The sequence below is a fragment of the Pelophylax lessonae genome (assembly GCF_965119305.1).
Source record: "Pelophylax lessonae genome assembly, chromosome: 7".
NCBI classification, from domain to species: Eukaryota; Metazoa; Chordata; class Amphibia; order Anura; family Ranidae; genus Pelophylax; species Pelophylax lessonae.
In genome coordinates, this window is record NC_138774.1 from 191,711,399 (window position 1) to 191,731,768 (window position 20,370).

At 46.2% G+C, this 20,370-nt stretch overlaps 1 protein-coding gene across 2 annotated transcripts in view; it reads right to left on the reverse strand.

Annotated features, from left to right (window-relative positions):
• The window catches only part of CAMSAP1 (calmodulin regulated spectrin associated protein 1), a 158,309-nt gene that overhangs the window by 100,416 nt on the left and 37,523 nt on the right, over window positions 1–20,370 (reverse strand). For both annotated transcript variants that reach the window (XM_082262891.1, XM_082262890.1), the window contains exon 3: window positions 1,567–1,829. In XM_082262891.1, the coding sequence (XP_082119017.1) occupies window positions 1,567–1,829 (263 nt within the window). The remainder of the gene's footprint in view (window positions 1–1,566; window positions 1,830–20,370) is intronic.

Consider the following 20,370-nt stretch of genomic DNA (forward strand, 5'->3'; position numbering starts at 1 on the left):
TCATTAAACTCTGCTCTGCCACAATAGTGTTAAAGAGACTGTCAGTGGGGAAGTATTACTGCTGCACTTTTAAAGAACGTGGGTGTGTGTGTGTGTGTGTGTGTGTGTGTGTGTATAAATACCATTCAGCAGCCTGCCAATCCTTCCTTTCATGGCTGAATTTTAGGACAGGCAAAGTTTAAATACTTTCAGGTAGCTTCAGGGCAAAAATTATCCATGTTTAAGCAATTCCCGTCCGCTGAACATTTATACAAGTCCTCAAACAGGAACGGTGATATTTCGGCCACTGCTGCAGCAAGGATCGAGATATAACTTTGTTGGGTCACCCCCCCCCCCCCCCAATCCCTTCGCTGCCTTTACCAGGCTCTTCCATGCGATCAGAGGATGCGATAGGCGACATCCAGTTCTAGGCACAAAGTGAGAAGAACGGATGTTGTTCCTCCCACTGTGTGATGTCAGAAGCAGGAAATTACGATGATTTACTCACTTCCTGTTTCCGTTATTTGCTTACCTGGCCATTACGGGAGACTGTTATTGGTAACCAGAGGAGAGATTTGGGTTCTAACTGTATATTTTTTTTCCCAAAATTTGCTTTAAAAAAAAAACGCTGCGCAAATATCATAGGACATAAAAATATGCATTGCTCACCATTTTATTCCCTAGGGCCTCTGCCAAAAAATATATAATGTTTTGGGGGTTCTAAGTCTTAAACTAGCAAAAAATAATTTTTTACATGTAGGAAAAGAATGCCACAATTGGCCTGGACTGAAAGCAGTTAAAAACCATCTCCAATTAAAACTTTAACTGCTTAGCAGGTGGAGCAACATTACAATATCAAATTAGTCATCAATGGATTGTACTAAACATAAAAAAAAAAATGGGAAACTGTAGGTGTGACACCTTCACTATTGCCTTTTGAGGGTGTTCGAATCACACACAACTACAGGCAAATCAAGCTAATGGTGTCTACAAGAGTCAAGAAGTCAGAGCATGATTTAAACCATTGGTGGCCATATCATGTCCTTTAAAATTTTCTGGAGGTGGTGTGCAAATGAGCAGTTCTAGGGCTGCTAGTGTATAAAGGCAACTTCATTCTATACTCACCAGCTGGACTGCATAGACAGCATGTGATGGGGGCTGACAGAGACACACTGCTCTACATTGTCTGCCTTTATCAGTATTGATTATCTGTCGCCCCAAATTCACCAAGGATTCATGCACAGTCAACTAAGCATGCCCTAGAAATCAGCTTGTGCTGTTGCGCAGTAAAGTTCAATATTTCATCATTTGCTCAGTATATAAAATCAGGTACTGTACATGTGTTTTTGTAAGACTAATAACAATCCACTTGGCTGATATGCATTTTACCATGCCCCCAAATGCTGCATTATATCACTGAACAGAGGGAAATTAAGGAGAAGTTACAAAACTTCTATATCTTGTAATAGAAAGCAGGGACACTTTTTAAAACTGGTCTGAGCTGGAGTCTGGGAGGCCTATTCATACAGAATGACTTAGTAATTGCTGTATATAATATATTATAGTGAAATTTGTTTCCACACAGACCATTTTGATTGGGGCACAGCTGAGGTCAGCTTCGGACACAGGTGCATCTTCACTCTCCATGACATAAATCCCTTTCTGAGACAAAGCCTCGATGACGGGTTGGTGGCCCTGCAAGGCAGCCACCTGATCCCCTTTGAGGATGAGGCCGCAGACACGGCAATATAGCTCGCTGGAGAGTAGAAGCTTGATGACAGGTGGTTTGATGTGCTCCTGCTCATACTGGTCAATGTAAAATGGCTCCTTCAACTCCTCTGGAACATTATCTAAAAAAAAAGACCAAAAGACGAAGATTAATGCACAGCTAATGACCTGATCAAACAGTCTGGAAATCAAATTATCCTTTCTGTATTCACATAGAAATTAAATTAACACTTCTGTATTAAGCGATACAACTTTATTTAATAACAGCTCAATGTCAGCTAAAAAAAACAAGACACAGAACAAACAGTAAAAACACCCATGCAGACACTAATCTAAAAATCTTTAAAAAAAAAAAAAAAAAAAAAAGTTTTGGGTAAATGTGGACATGATAATTACTGTATATACTCGAGTATAAGCTGAGTTTTTCAGCAAATTTTTTTGTGCTGAAAATGTCCCCCTCGGCTTATTAAAAGTCCCCCTCGAGTCATTAAAAAAAAAAAAAAAAAAATTATATATATATATATATATTTCCGGCCGGCCCAACGTGCTCTGAGGCCCCTAAAGTTATAAATGGTGCCGCCTGATGGCAACATGTCACCGCACGTGCGCCACCATGGCTCGGGAAAGGCCATACACGTTCAGCTATTCCCGGGAATAGCCGAACGTATACAAGCTTTCCCGTGCGGCGGCGGGGCATGCGCAACGACATGTTGGTGCCGGGCGGCGCCATTTTTAACTTTAGGGGCCTCAGGAACAGGTAAGTGAGACTCCTCCACAGCCGCACTATATGCCGTTATGCGGGGGTGCGGGCATACAAGAGATGCACTGCTGCGGGCATGGTACACCTGTACCATGCCCGCAGCCCTGAATTCTCCTGTACCATGCCCACAGCCGCCCCGCATTCTCCTGTACAAAGCCCACAGCCAGCCCGCATTCTCCTGTACAAAGCCCACAGGCCTGCATTCTCCTGTACAAAGCCCACAGGCCTGCATTCTCCTGTACAAAGCCCACAGGCCTGCATTCTCCTGTACCATGCCCACAGCCCTGCATTCTCCTGTACCATGCCCACAGGCCTGCATTCTCCTGTACAATGCCCACAGCCCTGCATTCTCCTGTACAATGCCCACAGCCCTGCATTCTCCTGTACAATGCCCACAGCCCTGCATTCTCCTGTACAATGCCCACAGCCCTGCATTCTCCTGTACAATGCCCACAGCCTCGGCTTATATTTGGGTCGGCTTATACTCGAGTATCTTGATACTCGATAACGACTTGATTACTCGATACGGTAATCTTGATTTTCTAACTAGGAGAACCAGTGTGAAGATTTGTGTCTAAACACACAGCTTCATGTTTAAGCTGCAACTACTGCAAGGGGTATTCTCCAAATTACAGCAGTAGGGATAAGAGACCATGATGCTGATTTCTGAAATCAGAGCAAATCCAGGAATATCCAACTGAAGGAGATGAGGGAAAATCCCCTAAAAGGCTGTAGACCGAAACAAAAGAGAGAGAAAAAAAAAATCAACAGAGGCTTTAACTATTTGTTGCTCTAACAAAACAATATGAAACCTTTTGTCTGGATTTGGGCTTCTTTTACTAGTTTGAAAATTGGCTTTGGAAGCACCAGAAATTAACAACTTTTCAAACAATGCCCACAGTTACATACTGCCTATTTATTAGTATATGACTAAAATGAATTATTATACAAGGAGGTTACTGTCACAATCGAGATGGCAAACATCCAGACAATATATTCATAGAAGCAAAACCACCTACATCATTTCTGCATTATCATTCAAACTTGTTTTACAAGTTGCTCAAAGTTAATTAGAGCAATAAAAGGCAGGGAAAAAATAACCAACAAAATCTTATCCAGCTGACTCCTTTGCCAAGCACTCCTCCAGTAGAGATGGTAAAGCAAACAATGGCTAGCACTAATGTTTACCGACTACACTAACAAAAGCTTGAACAGGACTATCAAACATGGCTTAAGCTGGCCATAGATGGATTGAAATTAGGCAGGTTTAACAGGGTTCAGCCAATTTTGACCCATCTATGAGCAGGCTGGTTGTACAGAAGTCGATATCTCGATTGATGACGATTTCAACCAGCCTGTTGAAAATTATTGCGCGATCAGTACAGCTGGGAGGCTCCACAAGAGGGATTCCCCAATCAATATCAAGTGTGTAACTGGGGAAACAGATACTCTTCCTTCGTTGAACCTGCTGGTTGAACTAGAGAAAACGAGTCAGCCATATACATGAGAACACAATGGCTTACGCAGGAGGGAATCGAGAATTAAAAAAAAAAATAAAAAAAAAAATAAAAAAAAAAATCACCACATTTATGGTCTGCCTTAAGCCTCGTGTACACAAATTTTTTTCCTGGGTTGAACGAAACAAAACTGACAGCTCAGGTTGGAGCTGTTGTATTAACTAGAGATCGACGGAATTATAAGCAAAGCCGATATATTGAGGGCCGATATGGACTTTCCCAGATATATCGGAATCGGCTTTTTATTTACAGATATTGCCGATATTTCAGGGAAAGTGCTTGTACTGTGGTAATGCCTGCAGCTAGAGGCATCACCCTGGTACCGGTGTCCATAGCCGACGGTTGGCGGTCTTGTAATGACAACCAATGTGGCTGAGAAGCCGCTCAGCTGTCATTCCAAGGAGCGAGAGAGGACGTGCCCCCCTCAGCCGCCTGACTGGGTCTCCATTTCTTTGAATTTGGTGCCGCGGCGTACCCGGAAGTGATGTCATGACATCACTTTCGGGTACTGGCGGTGCCGAATTAAAAAAAAAAAAAAAACAGCCACACTTTCAGTTTTGAATGCTTAACCACTTGCCGACCGCCACACGACTATCTACGTCGGCGGTCAGCCCCTCACAGGCAAAGTGACGTAGGGCTAAGTCACTAGCTTGTGAGGGTCTAGGGAGCGAGCGCGCGCCGCCGGAGGCACGCTCCCGCGTGGTCACGGGCCCCCCCCCGCGCGTGTGACCGGCGGACCCGATGTCCGCCAGTCACTCTGCGATCGGCGGGGGAGAGGGAGAAAGTCAGGCGGCTTGTGTAAACAAGCTGCCTGTCATTCTCCCCTGTGTATGAAGGATGATCATACGGTTCTACTATGTAGAACCGTTGATCACTCTTCATACATCTGAAGCCACAGCCAATCACAGTAGAAAGCACGCCCCTAGGGACACACATAGCCCCTCCCTTTCAAAAAAAAGTTAACCCCTTCACTGCCAGTGTATTTTTACAGTAACAGTGCATATGTATAGCACTGATTACTGTAGAAATTTCACTGGTAACCCCAAAAGTGGCAAAAATGTCAGTCAAGGGTCCGATCTGTCCGCCGCAATACCGCAAAAAAAAAAAAAAAAAAAAAAAAAAAATCGCAGATCGCCGCCATTACGCGTTAAAAAAAAAAACAACAACAAAAATGACAAAAATCTTTCCCTTTGTTAGTAAACGCAAAAACTTTTGCGCAAACCAATCAAAATACGCTTTTTGCGATTTTTTTTACCAAACATAGGTAGCATAAAACAAATTGGCCGAAAATGTTAAAAAATTTTGATTTTTAAATTTTTTTTTGAGGGGGGGGGGGGGATTTCATAAAAAAATTTGAAAAATATTGCTATTTTTGCAAAATGTACGCTCTTTTTTTGTTTATAGCGCGTGATAAAAAAATAAAAAAAAAAATAAAAAAAAAAAAAAAAAAAAAAAAAAAAAAAAAAAAAAAAAAAATCGCACAGGTGATCAAATACCACCAAAAAAAAGCTCTGTTTGTGGGAAAAAAAGGACGCCAAATTCGTTTAGATACAGCGTCACACGACCGCGCAATTGTCCGTTAAAGTCACGCAGTGCCGAATCGCAAAATACCCCCTGGTCAGGAAGGGGGTAAAATCTTCTGGGGCTTAAGTGGTTAAGTGCAGAGGAGGGGTTTGGGGTCTCCCAAGATCCCTCCACCACAGTACCTGTAGACATTTAAAAAAAAAAAAAAAAAAAAATTTAATGTCCGAAAATATCGGCAGATATCGGCCGATACCGATACCCGAGGACCAAAATATCGGTATCGGCGGTAAAAAAAAAAACAATATTGGTCGATCACTATTATTAACAATCTGAGGTTTGTAAAGCGGTCTCTTCTGCTGTTCTATTGTGTTCTGACAGGGGCGGCCCCCCCGCCAGAACTCTCTGGTCAGCAGACCTATTTCGGTCATGAGCCATACACATGGGCCGAATGTCGGCTGGTTTCTATTGAACTGGCTGATGTCGGCCGACATTTAGCCTGTGGGTACTAGGCTTTATACAAAACATTTAGAAATGCACAAGATTATAGAACAGTGATAAACACCATGGATCATAGAAACAATGCACGACTCCTTTTCCATTCTTGCTTAAAGTGGAGTTCCACCCAAAAGTGGAACTTCCGCTTTAAGGATTCCTGACCCCCTGACATGCCATTTTTTTTTTTTGGGGGGGGGGTGGGTACCTAGATTTGACAGTTCTCTCCCACTTCCTCAAATCTTCTGGGACACGTCACAGGTCCCAGAAGATTCCCCGTTCAGGACACACAGCACAACTCGCACATGCGCAGTATGCACCCAGCTGTGAAGCTGCAAGCTGTCACACCCAGGTGCCCACACTAGTGATGCCGGCGCCAGGGAGAGCTGAGGTTTTGGGAGGACGCAGTGCTGGATCATGGAACAGGCGAGTGTGTTTTTTTTTTTTTTTAACTATTTTCAACCAGAACTCCACTCTAATAACACCTTGCAAATAGGGGCACCCTGTACTGCAAGCATTCAATACTTGCTCACGGTTCTTTGAAACTGCAAGTCCTGTCTGCCAGGGAGGGGGAGCTCTGGCGACAGGTGAATAGGAGCATATTACATCGCACACCCTAAATACTGGTGCAATATGCATCATGCTCCTAAAGGTAAACCTTTATGACAACCAATCAGCTTCGAGCCTTAGCTTGCTCAGTTAAGCTTAGAAAATGAAAAAAAAAAAGAAGCAGATTCGTTTCCATACACAGCTTCTCCAAATTCTGGCTGATCCAGTTTTGATTTATTCCCCATATTGTAATTTTCTTGGTTGAGAATTAAAGTGGTTGTCAACCTCAGACATGAAATATGAACAAAGCATATCCCTCTATAGTGTGTACTTGTCTTAATCCAGAGCGCCAATTGTCATTTTTGTCAGCTGCCTCAGAGCGCTCGTTTGTGCACTTGTGGCAAGTGCCAGAATTGCAATTGGTTTTACAGTTATTGCATAAATGTATATATAAACAGAGAGCACTAGATTATATTTGCCTTTATATCCCTATCCACAATTCTATGGAGGAATTGGCTGTCTCTGATCCTTTGAGACCATTGGGAGACTATTCGATCCCTTTAAGGGAATGCTTGCTTGACTGTCCTGTTGATTCAGGGGGTCAGGGTTCTAAGGTGAGCGGCCATCTGTGCATATGGTGGAGGTGCTGCACCTGCATGTTCAATCTGGAGACACCGCTTTGCACCATCCGAGATCTTTTTTATGAACTTTTTATGGAAATTTATTTGAACTCTCTCATAGATTTAAGATTTATTTGTTTTTTTAATATATCAATATTTCTTGCGCTGCATTATTTTCATTTATCATCTCTGTGTATCACCTGGGGCCAGTCACTTCACTAGTTAACCGTGCCGTGAGGGTTTACAACTTCTTTAAAAAAATGACAAAAAAAAAAAAACCCAACAATGGAAGCTGCAGCAATAAATTTGCCTTACCACACATTACAGTATGAACAGTATCTCACAAAAGTGAGTACACCCCTCATTTTTTTAAATATTTTATTATATCTTTTCATGTGACAACACTGAAGAAATGGCATTTTGCTACAATGTAAAAGTAGTGAGTGTACAGCTTGTATAACAGTGTAAATTTGCTGTGCCCTCAAAATAACTCACACAGCCATTTAAGTCTAAACCGCTGGCAACAATAGTGAGTACACCCCTAAGTGAAAATGTCCAAACTGGGCCCATAGTACCAATATTTTGCATGGCCACCATTATTTTCCAGCACTGCCTTAAAGCGGATTTCCACCCATAAGTGGAACTTCCGCTTATATGCTTCCCCCTCCCCCCCTCAGGTGCCACATTTGGCACCTTTCAGGGGGAGGGGGAATGGGTACCCGTTTTTGACAAGTACCCTTCCCCACTTCTGGGAGATAGCGACACAGCACTGTCCCTCGGAAGTTTGGCCAACCTCCTCCTTCCTCCGCTGCCAGGCCAACTACAAAGCGTAGCGCGCTTCGCACATGCACAGTAGGGAACCAGCTGTGAAGTCGAAAGGCTTGACTGACAGGTTCCCTTCCCCCGAATGGCAGAAGCAGCAACCGAGAACCAACACAAAAATCTGCTTCGGGTGCCTACATCGTGTGAACCCTGGACAGGTAAGTTATAATATTTAAAAGTCAGCAGCTACAGTATTTGTAGCTGCTCACTTAATTTTTTTCATGGGGGGGGGGGGGGGAACTCCTCTTTAACCCTCTTGGGCATGGAGTTGACCAGAGCTTCACATGTCGCCACTGTAGTCCTCCTCTTCCACTCCTCCATGACGACATCATGGAGCTGGTGGATGTTAGAGACCTTGCGCTCCTCCATCTTCCGTTTGAGGAAGTCCCATCACCTTTACCCTCAGCTTCTTTAGCAAGGCAGTGGTTGTCTTAGAGGTGAGTTTGGGGTCATTATGTTGGAATACTGCCCTGCAGCCCAGTCCCTGAAGGGAGGGGCTGCTCTGTTCCAGTATGTCACAGTATATGTTGGCATTCATGGTTACCTCAATAAACTGCAGCTCCCCAGTGGCGGCAGCACTCATGCAGACCCAGACCATGACACTCCCACCACCATGCTTGACTGTAGGCAAGACACACTTGTCTTTGTACTCCTCATCTGGTTGCCGCCACACATCCTTGACACCATCTGAACCAAATAAGTTTATCTTGGTCTCATCTGACCACAGGACATGGTTCCAGCAAACCATGTCCTAAGTCTGCCTGTCTTCACCAAACTGTTTGAGGGCGTTCTTGTGCATCATCTTTAGAAGAGGCTTCCTTCTGGGACGACAGCCATGCAGACCAATTTGATGCAGTGTGCGGCGTATGGTCTGAGCACTGACAGGCTGACCCCCCACCCCTTCAACCTCTGCAGCAATGCTGGCAGCACTCATACGTCTATTTCCTAAAGATAATGTCTGGATACGACACTGAGCACGTGCACCCAACTTCTTTGGTCGACCATGGTGAGGCCTGTTCTGAGTGGAACCTGTCCTGTTAAACCGCTGTATGGTCTTGGCCACCGTGCTGCAGCTCAATTTCAGGTCTTGACAATCTTCTTATAGCCTAGGCCAGTGATGGCAAACCTTGGCACCCTAGATGTTTTGGAACTACAGAGTACATGAGCATCATGGCAAATATAGTTTCAAAACATCAGGGGTGCCAAGGTTTGCCATCACCGGCCTAGGCCATCTTTATGTAGAGCAACAATTATTTTTTTCAGATCTCCAGAGTTCTTTGCCATGAGGTGCCATGTTGAACTTCCAGTGACCAGTATGAGAGCGATAACACCAAATTTAAACACACCTGTTCCCCATTCACACCTTAGACCTTGTAACACTAATGAGTCACATGACACGGGGAGGGAAAATGGCTAATTGGGCCCAATTTGGACATTTTCACTTAGGGGTGTACTCGCTTTTGTTGCCAGCGGTTTAGACAATAATGGCTGTGTGCTGAGTTATTTTGAGGGGAAAGCAAATTTACACTGTTATACAAGCTTACACTTACTACTTTACATTGTAGTAAAGTGTCATTTCTTCAGTGTTGTCACATAAAAATATATAACAAAATATTTACAAAAATGTGAGGGGTGTACTCACTTTTGGGAGATACTGTATATACAACTGTTAGTGCTCCTGTCTATGAAATAATGCAGCAGGTGTAGATGCACATCACAATAATGGGGGCCTTGTGATAGGCTTTCAGTCACTGCAACAGGACTACAATGAAAATGCCAATTCAATTGTTTTTCTTTTTTATTGTTTGTTTTATTCCCAAAGAATAAAGACAATAAAAACTACAGTACAATGAGTAAGTGATCAGAATATGAATAAGCAATATGAAAATTAATGATTCATCATTCCAGGGCAACTCCTGCCTGGCTAACAATAACAGCTTCAAACTGAACATTCCCCAGGACTGACAAAAATATTTTATCTACATATACAATATTTGCTGTATATTGTGAGAGGAAATGGCATTTCATTTATACCCTGGAAGATTTACTCCCTTCATGACCAGGCCATTTTTGCTATATGGCACTGCGTTATTTTAACTGACAAATTTGTGTCATTTTTTTTTTAACAAATCGAGCTCTCCTTTGATGGTATTAGAACACCGAATTTTTTTGCGCTAAAAAAAAAAAAAAAAGACTTGACAATTTTGAAAAAAACAATTTATTGTACTTTCTGCTATAAAACACATCAAATATCAACATTTTAGATCTGTTTAGACCTCTGATATCTCACCAAAGAACCCCACAAAAAAACAGAAAAAAAACCAAACATGGAGCGGACTCTGTCAAGCAGATCTGCCTGCTCAGCGGTTGATTCCCCTGCATATCCCCGCTGAGCAAGCGGATAACAGATGGATAGGGAATGGGATCCCTATCTGTCTGTTTTTAGTGGACCGGATCGGATGCAGGCGGGTATAAAAACGGACACATGTCCATTTACATCAGCCTGTCCATAGAAAACAATGGGTGGACCGATTGGGCCCGCTAGGGAAAACGGACAGGCAGACCTGATTGTTCTGCTTGTGTGAAAGGGGCCTAAGGCACATGTGTCAAATACAAGGCCCGCAGGCCGAATCCGGCCCTCCATGCTATTTCATGTGGCCCTCGCACCCAGGGGGAGGGGTGGAAGTGAGATGTGAACAGCCTATGAAAGAGAGCTGATTCTTGCAAACTATGCATAGCGCGCCCCGGAAATGCGCACTCTGTACGCAGCACGCCCCGGAACTGCGCACTCTGTACGCAGCACGCCCCGGAACTGCGCACTCATTTAATGAGTTTAGTGTATTTTTAGTGATGATGAACATTTGCACAATTATTGTGAAACCCAAAAATAATCAGTGGGACTTTTTTTTTAATTCTATAGGTCATGTGTTTTCAGAACATGTCTTGTTTGAGGGGCGGTTCACACTGGTGCAACGCCAGACATCACATGGGTTTCCCAACGCATTGCTGTGCAGATCACATGCGATGACTGGGCAATGCAAATTCAACCATACAAACTGTCTTAGACAGGTTTATTCAAAAAATAATTTAAAAATACTCACAAACGAGTTTCTTTATAAAAAGCAAATTATATATATGTGTAAATTCCTCAGCAACAATATCGGAAACGCGTAAGCCTGCACAGCTTCAGGGGACGATTCAATCCCGATCTTGTTGCTGAGGATTTTATATCTATTTGATGTGCTTTTTATAAAGAAACTCGTTCGTGAGTATTTTTAATCTATTATTTGAATAAACCTGTCTAAGAGATAATGCACTAGGCCGGTGCGCCCTTGTGTTTGTTGTCGTTTATAACTTTGTATTGACGCCTGCAGCAGTTTGCAGAGGGCAGTGTGAACTGCCGGCGATTCAGGTGTGATGCGAGAAAAAGCACAGGATTCGCAGGGTTTCCCGCATCGCACCAGTGTGAACCAAGCCTGAGAGGACTTTTCAATTTCTGAAAGCTGTAAGTGAAAAATGTTAACCAATGGATTTTTAGATTAGAGTAAACGGTTCTTATTTACAGTTTTGCGTACATCAAGTTTTCAGCATTTTACAAAAAGGTGCAATTTAAAAATGTACAAATATTTGTTATTTATTTATATTTAGGAATTTTGTACATTTTGCCATGTATGAATCATTATTGGTTTTAGTGTATTTATTTTCGGCGAAAATAATGGGATTTTTGACTTACCATAAAATCCATTTCTCTTATGTTCACTGAAGGGACACAGCTCCTTAACCATTGGGTTATATTGTCCCCTACAGGAGTAGGACACTAGGCAGAAAAAAGTCTGGCTATGCTTATGGGCAGTCCCAGGGGGTATATATCCCCTTCCCTGCTATAGGTACCCAGTTTTCTTACAAGCAATGTCAGAAGAATTACAACTCCACAGAGGGGTGGGTGCTGTGTCCGTCAAGGAACATCAGAGAAATGGAATTTAAGGCAAGTCAAAAATCCTATTTTCTCTTTCGTTCATTGACGGACACAGCTCCTGATATTCTTAATCATTGGGACATCCCAAAGCAGTGCTAGACATGAGGGGGTGGGAACAGCAAAAAAAAACTCAAAGCTAAACAGTAGCCAACCAGGCAACAGAAGCTCAACCAAAACAACTGGAGCCCACCTGAAAAAAACAATACACCCTATCCTATCAGGTACTCTCAACAGCAGCCTGCAAAACCTTGCGGCCAAAAGAAGCATCCGCCGATGCCAACACATCTACTTTATAAAACTTTGTGAAAGTGTGCACCAATCATCAGATGGCCGCCTTGCAAACCTACATCACTGTAGCCTGATGACGAAAGCCCAGGAGGCACCAAGCGCCCTAGTAGAGTGCACCTTAACAGGGAAAGGAGGAACCTGATGCTTGATGGAATAGGCCTGAATCACTGTGTCTGATCCATCTGGAAATGGTCACAGAGGAAGCAGACAACCCTTTACGAGGCCCATACACAAGCACAAATAGTAAGTCTGACTTCCTGAAAGACTCCGTAGCTGCCAGGTACACCCTAATTGCCCAGACCACATCCAAGGCATGCAAGGCAATTTTCTTTGAATGTTTAGGCCTAGGACACAGGGAAGGACACACAAGGTCTTCATTCAAATGAAAATCAGAGACAACCTTTGGAAGGAACGGCAGACGGGCAAAGAACCACATTATCTCTATGAATCACCAGATAAGGTGAACGACAGGATAACGCCGCCGATATCCTGCGCGCAGAGGTGATAGCCACCAAAAAGGCCACCTTCTGGGACAACATAAGCAGGGGAATCTCCTGACGGTTCTCAAAGGGAGGCTTGTGGAGGGCTGAGAGCACCAAATTGAGGAACCAAGGCAGCAACGGAGACCGCACAGTAGTAACCAAATGTCGGAAACCCTGAAGAAAGTACGCACCAGAGAATGTGGCCAAAGGTCTTGATGGTACTCAAGGCCAATTTCTGTTCAACCCCCCAATGAAGGAACGTCAAGATCCGAACCACCGAGAAGGAGCGAGGATGAACCCTAAGAGACTCACACCACCCAATGTACATCTTCTACGTACGATGGTAGATCTTCCTAGAAGTAGATTTCCTAGCTTTTAACAGTGTAGGAATCACCAACTCAGATAAACCTCTATTCCTTCAGCAACTGGCATTCAACAGCCAAGCCAGCGACTGTAAAGCAGGCTGGAAGATTGATCCTTGGGACAGCAGATCCTCCCTGAGAGGAAGCTTCCAAGGAACGCCGGCGTCACCAGATCGGCGTTCCAAGCCCGGCGAGGCCAGACGGAGCCACTAAGGTGACCGGAATCCCTTCTGCCCCGATCCTGCGTAGAAGTCTTGGCAGAAGCTTGAGAGGAGGGAAAGAGTAAATCAGACAATACTTACCCGACGGGGTCTGTGGAGTCCACCATAGGATCCCGTGACCGAGCCACAAACCTCTGCACCTTTCTGTTGAGCCGAGACGCCAACAGATCAACCTTGGGGATGCCCCACTGGAGACACAACTGATGAAACACCTCTGGATGAAGATACCACTCCCCTTAGTCCAACGCTTGCTGACTGATGTATTCCGCCTGCCAGTTTTCCACCTCGGGAATGTGTACGGTGGAGAAGGCTGGAACCGTTCTGCCCACCTTAGAAATACTGTATTTATCGACGTATAACATACTTTTTTCCCCTGAAAATATAGTGCAAACAATGGGTGCGTGTAAAACGCCGATGTTTTATTCCCAACAGGGTGGGTGGGGCAGGTGCCACACATTGGAGGGGTGTCAGGCCAGCGGCCCCACCTCTCCTGGGCCTGGGACAGCCCTGCCCGCGTACTCTGCAGTTAAGAAAATATCATGCAAGCTCCTTTTTATAGATCCTTCCTACATTATATCACGGTCATTGAAAAACGATGCCTCTAAATACCTGGTTAGCTTCGTTGTTTCTGGCTGCTCTCCTCCTCCCGCTCCTCCTCCGAGTGTAGCTTCAGGTTGGTGGAAGAGAGCGATCACATGACCGGCCATTAAATGTCAGCGGAGAGCAGTCACGTGACCGGCCATGAAAGAACGGAGCTAATGAGGTATTTAAAAAGGCATTGGTTTACAATGACAGTGACACAATGTAGGAAGCGTCTATGAAAAGGGGCTGGCAGTGATTTTTTTTTTTAACTTTAGGAGTATGCTGGGAGGGCTGTCCTAGGAGACTGGGGATCTCCTGGGAGTGCAGGGGGGCTGTGCAATGTAAAGGGGGCTTTATAATAAAAGTGGGTATGTACTGTGCAACGTAAAGAGGACTGTGAAATGTATAGGGGGGCTGTTTAATGAAAGGGGCTGTGCAATAATAAAGGGGGACTGTATAATGGAAGGGGCTGTGTACTGCTATTTTTTTAAATATTTAAAATGTTTTTTTCCTGAAACTTCCCTCTTAAAATGAAGGTGCGTGTTTTAGGCTTGTGCGTGTTATACGTCGATAAATACGGTACCTCCAGAGCCGCCAGGACACTTTTGAGCCCCCTTGGTGAGTGACATAAGCCACAGCATTGTCTGATTAAATGTGCACTGGACATCCCTAAAGACGATCTGTCCAATGGTCCAGACACAGTTTGATCGCTCTGAGTTCCAAGACATTGATCCGTAGTCTGGACTCTTCCAGTGTCCAGATCCCAGAAGCAGAATGCTTGCCAAGGACGCCTCCCCAGCTGGACAGGCTGGCATCCAAGGTGGACCAATGTCCAATACAAGGGGAGGAAGGATTTGCCCAGCCGACGCGCCAGAGAACGAAGCCACCATATCAGGGACTCCTTTGTTCCCTGACTCAGCCGGATCTGATTGTCCAGAGACTGTGGGTCTTGTCTCATTTGGCTAGAATTTCCCTTTGCAGGGACCTCGTATGGAACTGTGCAAACCGAACCGCCTCAAAAAAAAAAAAAAAAGGTAGACACCATCAGGCCCAGCACCCACACGCAAGTCCGGAGGGATGACCATCTGCTGGCAATTTCTGGAGTTTGTTCAGAGGAAGGAGCACTCTGCCTAAGGCAGAGTCCAGAGTCCAGTCCAGATAGTCCAGCTTTGTGGACGGAACCAGGGTAGACTTCTGAAAATTCAGAATCCAGCCGAACTCCCGCAGAGTTTGTATTGTGATCTTTAGATTTTCCACCAGAGCTGTAGGAGACTCCGGTTGCAGAAGTAGATCTTCCAAGTAGCCCAGCAACACAATTCCCCATTGGCGTAACAAAGCTAGCACCGGGGATAAAACACACTTGTGAAAACCTAAAGCACGGAAGCAAGCCCAAAAGGGTAACGCCACAAACTGATAATACTACTCTACCAGGGCAAAGCGGACAAAGCACTGGTGACTGGCACATATTTAAATGTGAAGGTAGGCATCCTTGATGTCGATAGAAGCAAGGAAAGGATCCCCCTGAATCATGCCACAACTGTTCGAATGGACTCCATTCAGAACATCTGCACCCGCAGTTCAGCACCTTAAGGTCCAGGATTGGATGCACTTTGCCTTCCTTCCTGGGAACAGTAAACACATTCAACAGATTCACACTCCTTTACCAGCATGTGTCTTTGATTCCTTTCTTTATGTGTGACTGGATTTTTACCCCATATTCCTTGTTCTCTCCAGTCTGGTCTTCTTTCACATACTTTCCACAGGCTTTTTGTTTTTTCTATCTTTTCCATTCCGAGGTATTTCTTTTCCTTCTTCTCTCTCCATTCATCCAGTTTCATCCACTGCCCCACTCCTTTTCGCTACTCTAGCCTTGTAAACCAAGATGTCATTGCGTTTTAGTCATATCATAATATACATTTTTTATCAGGTGCTTCATGCCCCTTTTTGGCGACCGTTTGTTGGTGACTCCTTGTAGACCTCTACGCCCACTCCGCCCTGCATGGTGTTAGATGGTATGCCCTTCCAACCTTTGAGGATTTTCTAATTATCCAATATGCTCCTTGGCTCTCAGCCGTCTATTGCTTTAATGGTAAAATCCATTATAAAAATGCTTAAAAAGTATTGTTGTCCTGTGATGTGAACATATTGTTAATAATGATATGCTTTCTTTAGATATCGCAATCCCCTTGAAGAAGACCGCCATTAGGTCGAAACGCATCAGAATTTATGCCCCTCCACGAGTTAGTGTTTGGGGCGTTGTTTTTGCATTTTTGTGATCATTATGAAATGTAACCTATTGCTATTTATTTGTATCAGCAACCGGGAGCTCATAATATACTTCCCCTCTAGGGGTTGTTTTTAATATTGAATATTTATTTCAACACTTGTCACTTTTTCTATTTTTTGTTTAATAAAGCATATTTTTAGAAATTTTTGACATTTTTCATTCCATGATTTGGTCTATACTTGCTGCCTAAAAACTGAATTTTTGTAAAATCTTACCTGTAAAATTCCTTTCTCTGAGTCCTCCGACAGTCGCCGCCTCCTCTAAGTCATCACTGTTGGGTATTGACTTCCCATCCGCAGGAGTAGCTAGGCATATAGACTTAGTCCAAAGACAAAAGGCATTAGCATATACACACCCATGGGGGCTGTCCCATCTGGTCAATACCCCCCCTGCATCACCACTCCCAACTCAGTTTGGTAGCATAGCAGTAGGTAATAAGAACCCCAAAGAGGGACGGGGGCGGCGACTGACTGAGGACTGACTGAGAAAGGAATTTTACAGGTAAGATTTTACAAAAATTCAGTTTTCTCTTACGTCCTCCGACAGTCGCCGCCTCCTCTAAGTCATCACTGTTGGGATGTCCCAAAGCAGTATAGACATGAGGGGTGGGAAACGCAACCGTAGAAAAGGCAACGCAGTACCCACATCAGAGAAAGGAATCTTATATGCACTGTAAGAGAACCAACTGGGCAACAGAAAACAACAATGCTCAACAGGAGCAACAGCCCAGGAAAGCAAATGCCAACAGCCAGGGACCCAGAAAAAAAAAAAAAAAAAAACACACAGGGGTCCATCATGGCACTGCCGCACTGAGAACCTTGCGGCCAAAGGAAGCATCAGCTGATGCCAGAACGTCTACTTTGTAGAATTTTGAAAAGGTGTGCACCGACGACCAAGTCGCAGCCTAGCACACCTGGGCCACCGAGGCCCGATGCCAATAGGCCCAGGACGCACTCACAGATCTGGTAGAGTGCGCCTTAACAGGGAAGGGCGGAACCCGTTCCTTCAAGGCGTAAGCCTGTTCAATGGTCTGTCTGATCCATTTGGCAATAGTTGCTGAAGATGCAGCCATGCCCCTCCGAGGTCCCTCAGGAAGGACAAAGAGGGAATCCATCTTCCGAAAGGACTCCGTAGACGACGGGTAAACCCTGATCGCCCTGACAACATCCAAGGAATGCAGAGCAACCTCCTTAGGATGCTTAGGCTACAAACAAAGCGAAGGCAGGACAATGTCCTCATTAATGTGGAACCCAGAGACCACCTTAGGAAGAAAGGAGGGATGCGGACGCAAAACCACCTTATCCCGGTGAATCACCAATTACGGAGAACGGCAAGATAACGCTGCCAGTTCAGACACCCTGCGAGCCGAAGTGATCGCCACCAAAAAGGCAACCTTCTTAGACAGCAGAGGCAACGATATTTCCCGAATGTTTTCAAGGGAACACGCTGTAAGACGGACAGAACCAAGTTCAAGTCCCATGGAGGTAAGGGCTCCTTCCTGGGAGGAGCCAAATGTCGCACACCTTGAATGAAGGTACGCCACAGGGCGTTGAAAAAGAACAGCCAGTGCGGACACCTGGCCTTTGATCGTGGCCAGCGCCTGGCGCTGGTCCACTCCAGACTGGAGGAAGGCCAACACTCTAGACACCGAGTACGAGCGAGGGAAGAACCCCCTGGACTCGCACCAGGCGAAATAAGCCTTCCAGGTACGGTAATAGATTTTACCGGAGGAGGTCTTTCTAGCCTTGACAAGGGTAGGGATGACCCCAGAAGAGAGACTCCTGTCCTTCAGGACCTGGGTCTCAACAGCCAGTCCGTTAAAGCCAGCGACCGTAAAGCAGGATGGAAGATCGGACCCTGAGAAAGGAGATCTTCCCGCAGAGGCAGACGCCACGGAGGCGCCACTGCCAGGTGAACAACGTCGTACCGGGACCGGCGTGGCCAGTCCGGAGCCACCAGTATCACCAGGTGCGGTTCCGAGACCAATCTGCGGAGGAACCGGAATAGCAGCTGAATCGGAGGAAAGGCATACATCAGACGATACTGATGCCAAGGGGCTACCAACGCATCCGAGGCGTCCGCCAACGGATCGCGCGTTCTTGCCACAAACCTTTCCACCTTTTGATTTAGCCGGGATGCAAACAGATCCACGTCTGGGGATCCCCACCTCGCACACAGCATTTGAAAGACCTCCGGGTGTAGGGACCATTCCCCCTGGTCCAGGGTCTGGTGGCTCAGATAGTCAGCCTGCGAATTCTCCACATCCGGAATGTGAACTGCCGAGATCGCCGGGACGTGAGCCTCGGCCCAAGACAGAATGTCGGTCACCTCTCGGGCCGCCCGAGCACTCCTGGTGCCCCCTTGGTGGTTGATGTAAGCCACCGCGGTAGCATGGTCCGTCTGTACCCGGACAGGACGGGCCCGAAGACGGCCCGACCACTGGAAGAGACAGTTTTATCGATCGCAGTTCCAGCACATTTATCGGGAGGGAGGATTCTTCCTCCGACCAAGTGCCCTTGGCAGACAGGTTGCCCAGAACTCCACCCCAGCCCGACAGGCTGACATCCGTGGTAATCACCGTCCACACCAACGGACAGAAGGACTTGCCTTCCGCTACCGACGGGGACTGGAGCCACCACAGAAGAGCCAATCTGGTCTGACGACTCAAGGAGACACACAGATCCAGGGACTGAGGCAGTCTGTCCCACCTGGCCAGGATCTCCGCTTGGAGAGCCCGCGTGTGAAAACTGAGCAAAGGGTATCGCCTCGAAGGCCGATACCATCAACCCCAGACCCCGAATACAGGTCCTGAGTGACGAGGACGGGCTGTCCCTGAGGGACCTGATCTCGTCCCGCAAAGTCCGGAGCTTGTCCTCCGGCAAGAACACCTATGCCTGAGCAGAGTCCAGAATCATTCCCAGGTAGGGAAGACGAAGCGATGGAAACGTTGATTTTTGAACGTTGATGGTCCATCCGAACTCCTGGAGCGTCTGTACCGTGGTGGACAGATAGCGCACTAGGTCCTGGCTGGCACGTGATCTCAGAAGTAGATCGTCCCGGTAACCCAAGACCGCAATCCCCTGAGCCCTCAGTAGGCCCAGAACCGGCGCCAACACTTTGGTAAACACCCTTGGTGCCGAAGCGAGACCGAAAGGTAACGCCACAAACTGGTAGTGGTCCTCTGCGATAGCAAACCGAAGGTACCGCTGATGACCCTCGAAAATGGGGATGTGCAGGTACGCATCTTTCAGATCTATCGAGGCCAGGAACTCCCCTGGACTCAAGGAGGCCACCACCGAACGGAGAGACTCCATACGGAACTTCCGAACACGCACGAAGCGGTTCATCGCTTTCAGGTCCAGAATAGGACGCACTTTGCCCTCCTTTCTTGGTACAGTGAACAGATTGGAATAAAACCCCCGAAACCTGTCCCGATGAGGCACCGGGACAATCACTCCCTGAGCAAGCAGGTCCTGCACACGCCCCGGAAGCAGATGAAGATCGGAGGGAAAGAATCTGTCCGCCGGCCAGGAAAGGAATTCGATCTTGTATCCCGATCGAACCATTTCCAGAACCCAGCTGTCCGATATCCGGAGCAGCCAAGGTTGGAGGAAACTGCGCAAACGTCCCCCCACCCCTGAAATGGGTGAGGGCGCCCCTTCAGGCAGAGGCAGATTGACCCGCCGCACCAGCATTACCGGACTTCTGCTTACCCACCCAGGGCTTCTTCTGACTGCCCTGGGCCTTGAAGGGCTTGCCCTTGGATTGGTTCCGAAAGGCACGAAAGGACCCCTAATTGGATCTAGGCGCAGAACCCCGCTTGCCTCGAAAAGACTTGTTCTTGGGGTTCTGGGGCAGCATAGTGCTCTTAAACCCCCCCGTGACGCCCTTCACCAGGGTGTCCAACGCCTCGCCAAAAAGGCGAGAGCCAGCATAGGGAAAATCAGCAACTGTTTTCCGTGAGGACTGGTCAGCCGACCAGCTCTTCAGCCATATCAGTCGCCGGTTAAGCACCGCGACACTAGAGAGGCGAGCCACTAAGGGGGCCTCATTCAAGGTCGCATCACACAAATACATGACTCCTTGGTGGATCTGATCCACCATTTCCAGCCGGGCAGGCGGAACACCAGACACGAGATTGCTCCTAAGCATCTTAGTCCAATCAGCCACCACCTGAGCCA